Here is a 14,158-nt window from a genome sequence, read left to right as displayed (position 1 = left end):
CTCCTCCTAATCGCCGCCACTGAATGTTTGGATTAAAATGAACGTCTTATTAGGAATGATTTAAAACATACACGGAAATCAAATTCTTTGTTCTTTGTCCATGAAGTATTCCTAGGCTAATGAAAGGCTATTTTGACAGAATATCACTCACAAACAAGTAAGATCAAAAAATCTGTTCAGAATTGAAGAGATTATTAGCTAAGTTGCTATTCGTTTCTGAACTCTCATGTTACTAATGCGGGAGAAGCAATACCCGTATGGTTACATGAACATATTTTTTGAGGTGACAAAATGATTTAGGACACAAGGAATTCATCGAAGTTGATAACCGTGCCAGTAATAATTCATATATTTTTCATAATGACTTGGGTTGCATGGTGTGACCATTTCGAACACACTAGAATGTCAACCTCTATCCTGTGCAGCACACCCTGGAAACTTTATTCTTTCAGGGCAACGAGTCCCTGGTGCTTGGAACCACTGTCAAAGTAATAATTTATGAGGGTTTGTATTTTGAGTGTCAGCTTGTGTTTGTTTTCGCCCCTTCCTAACTTTAATGTAATCACCATTGAACCTTATCGTCATCATTATCAAAATTAGCAGAAAAATGACTTTAACCTTTAAACAGCCAATGGGTCATATATGATCCATGGTGCCGATTACAACATTCACGTGCTTTTAGGACCTTCATACTTGTATGTGAGGTTGTAAACGCTGACAGATGTTGAGATAAGACTTTGAAATGTCATCTGGAAGAACCCCCCTCCCCCTTTCTCTAATATGCAAATTAGCTATTTTTAGCCAAAATGCAAATTGTACATATTGCGTCATATTTCAGCTTGTATGAGAACTAGAACTTGAAACAAGTTTCACTTTGTTGCAAAAGGTCTTCTCTTTGAAAACAATGCAAAAGTTTGCGCCCTTTTTTCAAAGTAACGGGAGAAGAGGGGGCGAACGCCAGATTTGTTTTTCATTGAAATTTGGGGACTTGGCACCTCCCAACCGCGTTTTTCTCAGTTGGGCTTTCTGAATTGTACATGGTCGCGTGCTCCGATGTTTTTGCTTTCAAACAAAAAGTTATCCGAAGTAGATTGCTCAAATAGTCTCCGAGATATACTAATGTATTCTCTAATATGCAAATTAGCCTTTTTTGCCAAAATGCAGGATTGTACATATTGCGTCATAGTTCAGCCTGTATGAGAACTAGAACTTGAAAGAAGTTTCACTTTGTTGGAAAAGGTCTAGTCTTTGAAAACAATGCAAAATTTTGCGCCCTTTTTCCAAAATAACAGGAGAAGAGGGGGCGAACGCGATTTTTTCATTGAAATTTGGGGACTTGGCCCCTCCCAACCCCGTTTTTCTCACTTGGGTTTTCTAAATTGTATACGGTCGCGTGCTCCGATGTTTTTGTTTTCAAACAAAATTTATCCGAAGTAGATTGCTCAAATAGTCTCAGGGATATAACGTTTTTCTGAAATAAGTGCAAAAATTTAAAAATTGCGCGCAAAGACCGCCGCGAGAGAGGGGTTACTTTCGAAAACCGGCTCGGCTGTTTAAAGGTTAAATATGACAAATCAACCACATCTACTCTTCCAAAAATGGAGTTACATTAGTTCATACCTCTTAGAAAGTTGAGATGGTAGTTTCAATTGCACAGCGTTTCATTAATGGATCAAGTCAAGGCAGCTAATTCCGTGAACAATGATGTTGTTTTCCGAAAGTCTCAAATGTTCGTCTCAGGCAATAACCCTCCTAAAATGGACGCATCTTCTGTGGTGATAAAATGCCACGTTTGGTGCGAGTTTTTTCTGTATATTTTTCCCCAAAGGCATAACGCTGTCGCATTATAATGAAGACGTCCTGTGTTCGACTCCCCCCCTCCTCTGGTGGAAGCACAATGCACACTGGTTCCACGTTAAACTGTAGGTTTAGTCCCGATTAGCCTATCTGAGCATAAAAGTGGGCTTAAAAACAAACTAACAAAATCGTCTTCTGGATACTTCGTGACATAACTTTTTTCTTTACTTCAGCTGCATGTACAGATTCTGTTGACATTTTCGGCAGATTCATGTGGCAAAATTTATGTATGGAACGAGGATTTCTAAATAGGATAAGCCACTCATTAGCAATTGAATAATTCTGTAGCTTTTTCCATACATAACTGGTTTATTAAAATTTATTCACTGCAGTATTGTAGTGACTATTGTGATTCCTTCTTATTAGTAAAATGAATATAAAGTTGATATTTCGCATACCATATTGATATTTGAAGATAACAAGTACATAAAAATTGTAATGAAATAAAAAAGGGACACTTCTGGAATTTTAATACAGAGCTAATTAAAAGTATATTATAATCTCTAGCATAATTAAACCCGAAGGTTTATGGCTTCAGCAACAGAAGCCTTCCATCTGTCCCTATTCGGGGCAAGATCAATCCAATCATTTCGATCCTTGCCGATTTCTTTTAGGTCCATCTCAACGTTATCCCTCCATCCTCGTCTTGGCTTTCCTACTGGTCTCTTGCCATCAGGTTTCCCAACAAGAATCCTGTAAACTATTTTTTTCCTCTGCCATTCGTGTCACATGGCCTGCCCATCTAAGTATTCTTGATTAAATTATTCTAATAATAATAATTAAAAATATCAAAATAATGTATTGTGTTGCCGGAGGAAGTAACGCTAAGATGATGTTTTTATTTGTTTATTTGGAGATTATTTTAACCATACCCAGACCGGAATTTATATACGTAATGTGGAGGCTCGGAGCTGCAGTCCACAAGTTCATTTTGTTTCAATAGCTCTAGTATTTACTTTCACTTTCTAATAACAAAATTGGCTTTTTATGGGTTGATAATATGTGAATATTTCTAGCATAGATAATATTCACAAGTAAAATATACATGTTATGAACACCAGAATACACTTATTTATCGAATCATCCATATATCTCCAAGTATATGTACTTATTGAATTTGATTGGGTGGGCAATCGGGTGGGCACAGGAATTTTTTGGTGGGCGCTTGCCCACCCCTGGCGCCGTCCCTGCACACGTCAGAAGACAAAATCAGGGCTTGACCCAAAAGGTGTGTGCGTTTTGTGCGATAAGTGAGACTTCTCTCTGGCTGACAGATCTTGGTAGTTTGTCTATGCACAGCATATCGATCGCTCTGGTTGTAATCTGTGGCAACTGCTGTTTTAAAATGTTTCTATCGTCAGGAATGTCATTTGCACAGATTAGGTTATTTGCGTAATTACGGGGAACCTTCTCAATATATAAGCCTGTAATTAAGTAGTTTCATTGAGTGTAACTTCATTGAGTGTAACTTCATTGAATATGTTTTATCATGTAAGTTTATGATTTATGTACAAAAAAATGTTCATGATTACAATTTAAGATTCGGTACTACATATGTAGTTAACATAAGGTTGTATGTACGGTTGTAATAGTAATAGACAAGTACTAAAATTTGTGTTATAGCACATGCAACATTTTTAATATGAAGCATTGTTTGGAAGGGCAACGCTATCAACTGTTTTTAAATGTTTCTCTGGATGCTAAGGTGAAACGATTTTCGTGAGGCAAGAAAGCTAGGCTTCGTTGTAAAGTGTATGATATCCACGCCTCATTGCAATTCATAGTTTCCAAATGTCCGTGAAGATTTTAGTGTTTTGGGTGGATTGCTGCATTAATTTGGTTTGCGGCAGTCTTGCTAGAAATGGGGAATAGGAGGTCAGGTTCTGGTAAGCCACCCAAAAGTCAACCTCACTTCTCCATAAAACACTCTGTTAACTGCTTCTTGAAGGCAAACGAGGCTGTGGCGCCTGTCCACAGCCAGGATAATCCTCTGTGGAGTCATGTTGTCCTGATTTTCCTTGTGTGCTGAGTACCCCTTTAGGCCCAAGTTCCTTTTTTTCTTTTTTTTTTCTCAATTTCATCATGCTACATATGCATTTTTTACATGGTCTAATTTCGATTTACTTCTGTTTACACATACTACGAAGTTTTAGTGATTACTTGCTGCATGTTTCCTTGACACTGGTTTTTACTTCCAAGTAATTCTGTACTTGGCAACAGCCATTCATTTACTATTGACTTAGTTGCGAACTGCCTCTCATACCTAGGTCACATGTGTGAGGTATGATGGGGTTTCCAGTGCCTGTTCACGGAATTTGTTCATTTACCATGCGGTGTTCATATGTGCACTTTCTTTTTCCGGTAATGGATTTTTTTTGATTTTTTTAAAATTCTCCTAGCAGAAAGACTGAGCAAATACAGAATACCGGAAGTATCTTCAATTGCTTTGAAATTCGGCATACTCGCTAATTTTGACCTCGTAATCACGAATCTGCAGTTAAAATTTGGCGGTCACGTCTAGAAATTGCGAAATAAGTCTAAAAAAGTGGGTCTGTGAACGGAGTAAACACCATTGATTTATGAAGAAAACAACTATTTTTGCAATGATTAGCGTTTCAAAATATGTTTACGATCACACTTAATTTTTACTATGCTTGCCTAACCTAACCTAAGCTTACCGTGAATGGTTCGTGGGGTAAACATATTTTTCGACTTTACGCAAGACGTCATTTTCTCACATGCAAATGAATGCTCCATGTAATGGGGGTCAATTATTGCACAACACTTGAGGAACGTTTTGTAAGGACTATGGTAGCAAGACCGTTGTGCGGAAAGGAAGACATCTTCATATCAGAAACATGGTTTCCATGTTATTGCATAGTGGTAATTGACAAGCTTATTTTGCAATTTCTAGACGTGACCGCCAATTTTAACTGCAGATTCGTGATTACGAGGTCAAAATTAGTGAGTATGCCGAATTTGAAAGTAATCGGAGATACTGCCGGTATTCTGAATATATACCAGAAAGACTAATTATCATAGAATTTTTGCGAACATTGTCACACAAAATTTGAACCTTCCTTAACCCTAGAACACTAACATGTTCCAATATTACAGTGTAACTAGCACTACGTAAATTTTACGTACATAAAGGAATCTATTTTTATAACAACCTCTACATCATGAAAACAAAATAAAGATTCTTTGTTAACATTACTTTGGTTATTTTCCTTATATTGGAGTTTTATTCTTCATTTCAAAATGTATTAACATGGTTTTATTAAACATAGAATATTTTAAGAAAAGGTTTTGATTGACAAGCCTGTTCGTACATTAAGAATGAAGGGGAAAAGTTCAAACAATAATAATATTCATAAGGCTGTAAATAAGGAACAAATGTAATTTTAAAAGTCTTACAAGAAAATAGTGCATGGTTCTAAACTTTTGTTTTCAAAATGTAACTATCCAAATCGAATTTACAAATGTCAAAATTACGTGCACGATTTTTCTTCTATTACTAGCGCTACGTATTATTGACATATTTTATATATGTTGAAAAAAACAACTTAAAATTTACCTTACGCATGCTTGCACACTTCCCATGGACAATGTATTTTCCATTGACAAGTGACTTAGAGTAGTGGGAATTAATGTAGAAGTAAATTGGAACGTTAGTAGAATACATTTAGGGACTTTATTTTAATTGACTACTAAGAAAACCAAACCTGGCCTTCCTAACCTAACTACGAAAGCATATATTGAACAAAATCTTAAGTAATCGCTAAATCTCCGCAGTATGTGTTAACAGAAGTAAATCTAAATCGAACCATGTTAAAATTGCATTCATAGCATGATGAAATCGCAATAAAACAATAACTTGGGCCATTTTTCCCGCAAAAATGTTTGAAGATGATGTTCAATAAATGCTTTTGTATTTAGGTTAGGTTGGTCATGTTTAGTTCTCTTAGCATTTTGATAATAACCCTTTCGTTCTTAGGTTAGGCATGTCAGGTTTTGTTCTGTTAGCATTAAAATAAGATGCTTAAATACTTTGTACTACTGATAGCGGTATTGCTGATCTCAAACACGAAACCAGGGGAATAGCGGTAGTAGTCTGTGGAATGCTTCATGCATGCAAAACTAGGAGTTTTGCGTAAGGTATCTCTAACATCTTAATGCCCATAAATTTGACTTTTTCGAAATGAAAACTGTGCTGATTAGTTTCAGAAAGGTTCCAATTTACTTCTACATTCATACCCACTAGTATACAATACTTACTGTTGCTTCTATCAACGGATAATGCTTTGTCCATGTGAAGTGCGCATACTTGCATAAGGGTCATTCCATGTCAATTCAACCAAAAAAAATTGGGTTTGGGAACCCGTGCTCTCAGATTTTGATGATACTTGGCACATTTAATCCTTCCATAGTGGTGAGAAACCACATAGTTTTTTTTTTTTTTGCCAATAACGTGTCTGTTTTCATTTTCATAGCACTTCAAACATTCAGTGATTCATCCTTTCTTCCATTCCCAGAGCCTGCAAGCATGAGAAAAATAATTCTATCTCCCTTATAAATTATTCATTCTTTTTGAAACTTGACAGCAATGTTAACCAAGCAATAAGGATTCCAGAAAAAAAAATGCCAACATATCATATTTATATTTTAGTACACTTATAAATTAATAAAATTTTATTATGTGATTTTTTTTGGACTGAAAACATGGTTTACTAAAATTTGAATTATCATTGAAAGGGAAATGTGCAATGCCAACACAAATATTTTTAAAATGAACTTAGACATATGATTTAACTTACCCAGGAATAAAATTGATGGCTTTTTCATTTTTTCGGAAAATATGACAACTTATTTTTGAAAATGGCTACCGGATTTTATATTTTTTCAAATTAACTCAAAATCTAAGAATCTAGCTTCAAAACATCATTGAAGCCAATTTTTAAAACATAAAATTTTAAATAATGTTTGCATAGTGGGGCAAGGGGGACCATGTCCTCTTCCACGAAAAATTAATGTCAACCTAAAAGTATATATTTCACACACATAATTCTAATTCAGTCACCGTTGTTTGTGTTTATTATTAAATAATATTGAAGATACTTTATATTGATGAAGTGTTTCTTTAAGGGGGGAACACTGTTAGGAGGGGAATTTTCCTTGTTTACCCTCTCCCCCCTCATACACACTACCACCACCAAAGAAATTCCTTTTTGAATGTTTTGCTCTTAATGATTACACTGGACAACAAATTTTAACTTTTTTCATGCTTCGGAAATGAAAAGTACATTTCCTTATGGAATTGAGGGTGCTGAATATGAAAATAATAATAAAATGCTGAATTGGTTCGAGTTAAGTGTATTGTGGTTCTGGAACATCTCTGGCGATTGTCCAACAATAACCAGCAAGCATAGACTTGCTCCAGTGGCCCTGATATCGTTTCTCCATTGTAGATATAACTTGGTGGAAATGTTCCCCATGTTCATCGCTGACTGCTCCGCAATTTCCTGGAAATAAGTTTATGTGGGAGTGTAACATATGTATTTTTAGTGACGTATGACACCCCATTGCTTGGTAGAAAGATATTAGGTGCTCCACTAGTTCCTTATAATTCTGAGTCCGCACGTTTCCCAAAAAAATTGTCACCACATTTCGGAAAGAGTCCCATGCAATCTTCACCATATCTTCTAACAGTGCATCAAATGCAGGATCATTGAGGAGTTCTTGAGTCTGAGGGCCAATAAATATTCCCTCCCTGATTTTAGTTTCACTAATTCGTGGAAATTTAAGCCAAATATACTTGAATGCATCACTGGCTTGGTTCGTACCTTTAACGAAGATCTTGATTAAACCTAGTTTAATATGTAAAGGGGGAAGTAAAACCCTGCTGGGAGCTATCAAAGGAACATGTTGAACGTTCTTTGTTCCTGGCTCCAAAGATTTACGGAGTGGCCAGTCTTTCCTTAAGTAGTGGGAAGCCTTATCACGGCTATCCCACTCGCATAAGAAACAGCAGTATTTTGTGTAGCCGAGCTGCAGGCCAAGAAGTATGGCTAGAACTTTGAAGTCTCCACAAATATTCCAATTGTATTCGTTATAATTTATGGCTTTCAGCAGTTCTTCCATGTTTGCATATGTCTCCTTCAAGTGCACTCCATAACCGATTGGGATTGATGGCAACTCATTTCCATTGTTCACTAACACAGGTATTAGACTTAGTTTTGATGCATCTATGAACAGCCGCCATTCATCGGGATTATGTTCTATGTTAAGTTTACTCATAAGACCAGTCACATTTTTACAACACACTATGTCACTTTCCACTGAAAAATACTCTTCCAGGGGTTTCTGACGTGTCCGAAACACGGATACTTTAACATCTTCTGCAAGAGCTCTCCACTGCTTGAGTCTGGATGCCAGTAGTTCTGCACCACTTTTTGACAACCCCAGGTTCCTCGCAAGGTAATTTAATTCATGTTGAGTGATCAGATGGCGATTAGATGATGATATGTTGGCTGTGAATTCAGGATCGATGGATGACGAGGAATCTGCAACAGGATTTGGCATTCCTGCGTTGAGTTTAGCCACCTGTTGCTCTTCGTCGGATGAATCACTGGAGTACAATGTGGGAGGTTGTGGAACAGGTAGTTCTTCAGAATGTGGCACAGGACGAATAGCTGAAGGAATAATGGGATAAGTGATAGTCCACTTTTTTTTTTGGATAGGCCTTTAATTGGAGGAACCATGCAAAAATAGCAGTTTGAATTATGATCTGTCGGTTTTCTCCATATCATTGGAACTGCAAACGGGATGCGTGGTCTTTTTCCATGTAGCCAGTCCCGCAAGTTTGTCGAACACATATTACAACAAATGTGTGGTACAAGTGGTAGGCTTTCTTTATGATTGGCATGAAATATCTTTTTTGATCGACAAATGTTATTTCGCCGCAAACATAACAAAAATTGTCTGCACTGTTAACACATTTACGCGACATGTTTCTGGTCAGTAGAGTCATATAATGATAAAAAGAAATAACACCACACACTCATCCAATATCTCACCACAACAACTAACTTACGCGACAAGTTTCTGATCAGTAGAGTCATAATACGATAAAAAAAAAAAAAAAAAAAATACACAAAATTTCACCACGACCATGTCCGGGAGTTCAAATTGGAACTACACAGGAACACGTTTCACCTGGCAAAATCTTCAATACAAACTGAAGCGTGATGTGGTTGATGATTCTCTGTCAGCGATCACGTGCTAGAGATAAGGATAGTGATAAATTGTTGAATTGAATTGCTTTATTTTACTTTGCTTCTTGTGCCACTTTTGACTAATTTGCGAAGATGAGGATGAGATGATATAATGAAATTGATGAATGGACAGTCACAAACATCCATGCCAGGCCAGGATTCTAACCCGGGACTCCTGGCATCGTAGCGCGATGTGCTAACCACTCTGCCATGGATGCCGGCAAGTATAGTGATAAAGCTAACAGTCAAACAATGGATATTTATTGAAATATGGAGACAGCTGCTGTTGTCACAAACCCTTATTTTGCGCGCCGGACCACATCCGGCGATAATGTATTTCTTCGAAACTCGAACCAATCTTCAAAAACAAATGTCATATTCGTTATCAGCACCCTCAAATTAGTAAGAATTGGTTACTTTTATCTCCGAAGCATTTTCATTGTTGACCTGTGTTATTTGACCTGAAAGAATATCCTTATAATTTCAATATTGGTTTATTTACATTTATTAGGAAAAAGGCATATTTTAAAAAGTAGTCTATATGCTTTTAACTTTTTAACACATGAAATGAAATTAATGAGGAATGTACTTTGTATTATTTTAAGTTGTAGATTTGATTACCTTGGTGACTGGTGCCATCAATACTTATTGTCAGATTAAAAATCATGGAGACTAGAGTTTGGACTCCAATTAAAAATTAGCCAGTTGACCTACATAAAAACGAATTACATCAAAATTTAGCTTATTCAATTCTGCGTTAATGTATGGTAACAATTTTTTTTTCCAGTATGCCTTCTATTTTTTATTGGGATGAGAAAAAAGGTGCTGCTTTTTTTAGTTTTGCAAATTATCTCCCTCTATTAAATTCTTTAAATAAATCCGATCATGATGAAATTTTAATATGGTGCAGACAGAAAGATTTTAAACACAATTCTTAATTTTCAGATTTTTAAAGTTGGTCAAAGAAACATTCTTATCAATTTTGTGGAACAACTTTTTCTAATTATTGGGTAGCCCTACAAGTACAATATTGTCCATGTTTTGAAGCACTTTGCATCGGATTTTAAAATACAGTATCATTATCAATTTACATTACAAAACTGATTTTACACAGTTTTTATTCCATGGAGTAAAGATGTATGTGGAATGTGGCACCACCATGTTGTTGAAACATGGGAACTGCGGGCTGTCAGTGTGAGCAGTGTTGCCACGTTCCACATATATCTTTACTCTGCGGAATAAAAATCTGTATCAAATACATTTTTCCAATGTGAATTGACAATGATACTGCATTTTAATAACAGATGCAAAGGGTTTAAAAAGAAGATGAAGGTCGTAAGACCAATCCTAAGAAAAAGTTGTTTCACAAATTGAGAAGGACAGTTTTTTGACCAATTTTTGAATTCTGAAAATTAAGATTTGTGTTAAAAACTTTTCTGCCTGCACCGTATTAAAATTTCATCATGACTGGACCACCAGTTCTTTATTTGTAAAATTTCAAAGAGAGAGATAGTTTGCAAAACTCCAAAAAAGGTCAATTTCTCATACTGATAATAAAATAGAAGGCATACTGGAGAAAAAATTGGATAACATAGATTAATGCAGAATTGAATAAGCTAAATTTTGATCTAAATCATTTTTATTTAGGTCTACTGATTAATTTTTAATTGGAAACCAAACTCTAGTATTTATGATTTTTAATCCTTCCTTTTGGTATCCACATTCATTTCTTTGCATATGAATATTCCAAAAATCTATCACGTATGTGAATATTATTGGATGAATATTGTTTGTTGCTGTACACTCAGATGGGATAATGGAAATAACTTTGCTACTACGCCATGGGCAAGGCTTGTGTAATGCTTTTTATTCTCTTGTGTTTGTAGTCATATATTTGCTTACGTTGCAGCATATTTTAATGTTGCTTATATTATTATATTATATTATATTCAGTGTGGTATTTAAGAAATTTCCAGAGTGGGGGAAATTCTACTGACTGTCTAGAGACAGCATGAGATAATGCTTTATATGCTGTGTGTGTGTGTGTATATACGAGGGTGAATCAAATATGAACGAGCCTTGATTGGCTAAGCGGCGGAATGGGTAGCAGGGTGTGATTGGGCATGTGTGGCCGGTAGGTGGGGCTGTCGTGAGTCAGGAACCAGAACAGCTGGCGTGTCGCATGCTTCGTTTAGTAGCTCTCACGATGATTGTGTGCCAGTGTCTGTTGCGCAATGCATAATCATCAAGTTCCCCACCCAGGAAAATGTCAAACCGGCCGAAATTTACCGGAAACTGCAGGGCCAGTTTGGGAATGGTACCCTCTCGTGGGTTAGAGTGAAGGTGTGGTGTAAGAAATTCCAGCAAAGCCGTGAACGTGTTGCAAATGAAGTGCACCCCTGTCGTCCTTGCACCAGTGTGACGAATTACAACATGGCTCATGTTGGTGAGCTTGTCGAACAGCATCACCGAGTCATTGAGAAGCAAATTGCGGCATAACTAGGTGTGAGCTATGGAAGTGTCCAATCAATCATCACAAAGCACTTGGGCTTCCGCAAAATCACAGCTCGGTGGGTTCCCAAGCTGCTGAATGTTGCTCAAAAAGATGACCGAGTTAGCATTACTCACCAGCTTCACACTCGTTTTGACGTGGAAGGGGAAGCGTGTTTGCATCGCATCGTTACCTGTGACGAGACATGGGTGCATCATTACACCCCAGCATCCAAGCGTGCCAGCATGGAGTGGAGGAGGAAACCCCGTGAAGGCCAAAGTTTGGTTGTCTGTGGGGAAGGTGTTGGCCATGGTGTTTTGGGACTGGAGGGGGATCCTACTGGTGGATTTCTTACACGAACGTCGGACCATCAACGCACCCTACTACTGCGGCCTCCTGGATCAAGTTAAGGTGCAGTATCGACGCAAACGACGAGGCTGTCCCATCCGCCAGGACTTGTTCCTCCACGACAACGCCAGACCCCATGCAGCAGGTGTTACTTGGCAGAAACTGGTGGAAATGCACTGGGAACCGCTTCCACATCCACCGTACAGCCCAGACCTTTCACCATGTGATTTTCACCTGTTCGGACCCCTCAAAGAAGCACTTGGGGGCGAGCGATTTGCGACCAACAATCAGGTGGAAACCTTTGTGCGCAACTGGTTGGCTACCTGCCCAGCTTCATTCTACGAGAACGGCATCGAGAATCTACCACAATGTTGGGAAAAATGTATCACTAAGTGTGGAGACTACGTAGAAAAATAGGATGTAGCAATGTCTCCGTTTCCTTCAATAAATTTTGTTTTTCCGCACAAGGCTCGTTCATATTTGATTCACCCTCATAGCTATATACACACATGTTTGTGGCCGCTAGAGGAGAGGGGTTGTTTGGGTGGGGAGGGGGTTGACAATTTTAAATGGTAAATGGGGTCACTCCACATGTGTTTTATGCCACTCAATGAGTGATGATATGATGAAATTGATGAATGGACACTCACAAACACCCATGCCCAGGCTGGGATTCCAACCCGGGACACTTGGTGTCATAGCACAATGTGCTAACCACTCCACCACAGGGACCGACCCATGTGTTTCAATTCAGTGATGTTGAAAGATAATGTACGTGTAACATCACTAGATACATCCTGCCATGGCAGTGTAATTTTTCATTTGTTTTTCACAGGCAACCAACAATCAAAAGGAACTTATCACTTTAATAGTCCTGCCTTCTTGTGGAGATCCACTTGCAAATTTTCAGAACCCATCCTTTGACCAACACAGCCTTCACCACAACCACATTTCGTTGATTTTGAATGCAGATTCCTGATATTACAGAGTCTGGAACTTGTAATACAAATTGTTTCCGCTAACATTCTAGCTTCACAAAGAAATCTAGTTCATTGTTTTAAAAATTTGCTCAAATGTTCTTTAAAAAAGACTTCGGAAAGGGCTATCGCGCTTATGTCAAAAATTCCATGAAGGCTATCTTCGTGCACTATTGTTCCACTCATACAAATACAGACGTTCTGTGGTGACAAGTTCGAGCCACGTGACAACTAATTTGTAACTTTCACATTGATTGCGGTGGCACTTTCCTGCCAAATTCCGTGGACAAAGAAAAGGGAAGAGGGGAGGTGGTCTTCAACCCTGGCTACTTGTTTGACAGTTCCAGGAATAGAACAGCGCTTAAGTCCACATCTGTGTTCGCCTGTTAGAGCTTCCAGTTGTCTGAGAGAAAATGTTCCAATTGAATGGCGAAGTGGGAAAAAGTAAGTAAATTGCCAATAATTTGTCCCCCCCCCCCTACAAATACCACACTGATTATATTGTTAATATAATTTGTTCAATTGCACCAATTTTTAACGCATGCTAGTTGATAGCTGAGGGGAAGAACTAGCTCCCCACCTCCTCCCCCACACACAGATATAAAGAGAGAGGGGACTGGTTAACAACATATTCAATTTCAGTTATAACTTTTAAATCAACTTGTTTCAGATAGTCAATATGTTTTGAGCACATTTAAAATATTTTTGACATTTTGTGGCCTTTTTCAACCCAATTTTTTCTCAATTGAAGCCTCTTGCAGATGAAATTCTGGCCCTGTACATTGAAAGTATTATGAGGTAGGTTTTATTTTAACTTACATGGGTCATACTTTGGGATCGAATATCTCTGTTATTTGTGATTTCCGCACTTGGAAAAACATTTTTCTTTATACCCTCGAAGTCTAAATGTATTGATTTTTTTTGTTATTGAAGAAACAATACGTAATTCTCGAGGGGTACTGTCGGACAAGGGCCCTGGACATAGCACTCCTAAACCACCCATTTGCATACTACCTAGTCTGGCCATAAATACTGTTACACACTATTTTGTAAATAAATTGAATATAGTTTCAGATTTTTAAATGCTCTTTTAGTATGTTACACTTACATATATTACATACAAATAGCACCAATAAGTTTTCAAAATGTGCACTTTTCACCCTCACACAGGCTTGAAGTCTCCCTGGCCAGGCATCTATTGCAGCACGGAT

General features: G+C 37.6%; 1 protein-coding gene across 1 annotated transcript in view; it reads left to right on the top strand.

The window, feature by feature from the left end:
- The first annotated feature begins 3,336 nt into the window (after positions 1 to 3,336).
- The window catches only part of LOC145990460 (DNA-directed RNA polymerase II subunit RPB7), a 54,499-nt gene continuing 43,677 nt past the window's right edge, over positions 3,337 to 14,158 (top strand). Inside the window, exon 1 of the mRNA XM_083126153.1 lies at positions 3,337 to 3,348. Within this exon, the coding sequence (XP_082982279.1) occupies positions 3,337 to 3,348 (12 nt within the window). The remainder of the gene's footprint in view (positions 3,349 to 14,158) is intronic.

The sequence above is a fragment of the Lepisma saccharinum genome, chromosome 7, assembly GCF_977018435.1.
Source record: "Lepisma saccharinum chromosome 7, izLepSacc3.1, whole genome shotgun sequence".
In the NCBI taxonomy this organism is placed as follows: domain Eukaryota; kingdom Metazoa; phylum Arthropoda; class Insecta; order Zygentoma; family Lepismatidae; genus Lepisma; species Lepisma saccharinum.
This window is presented reverse-complemented; position numbering and strand designations above follow the sequence as displayed.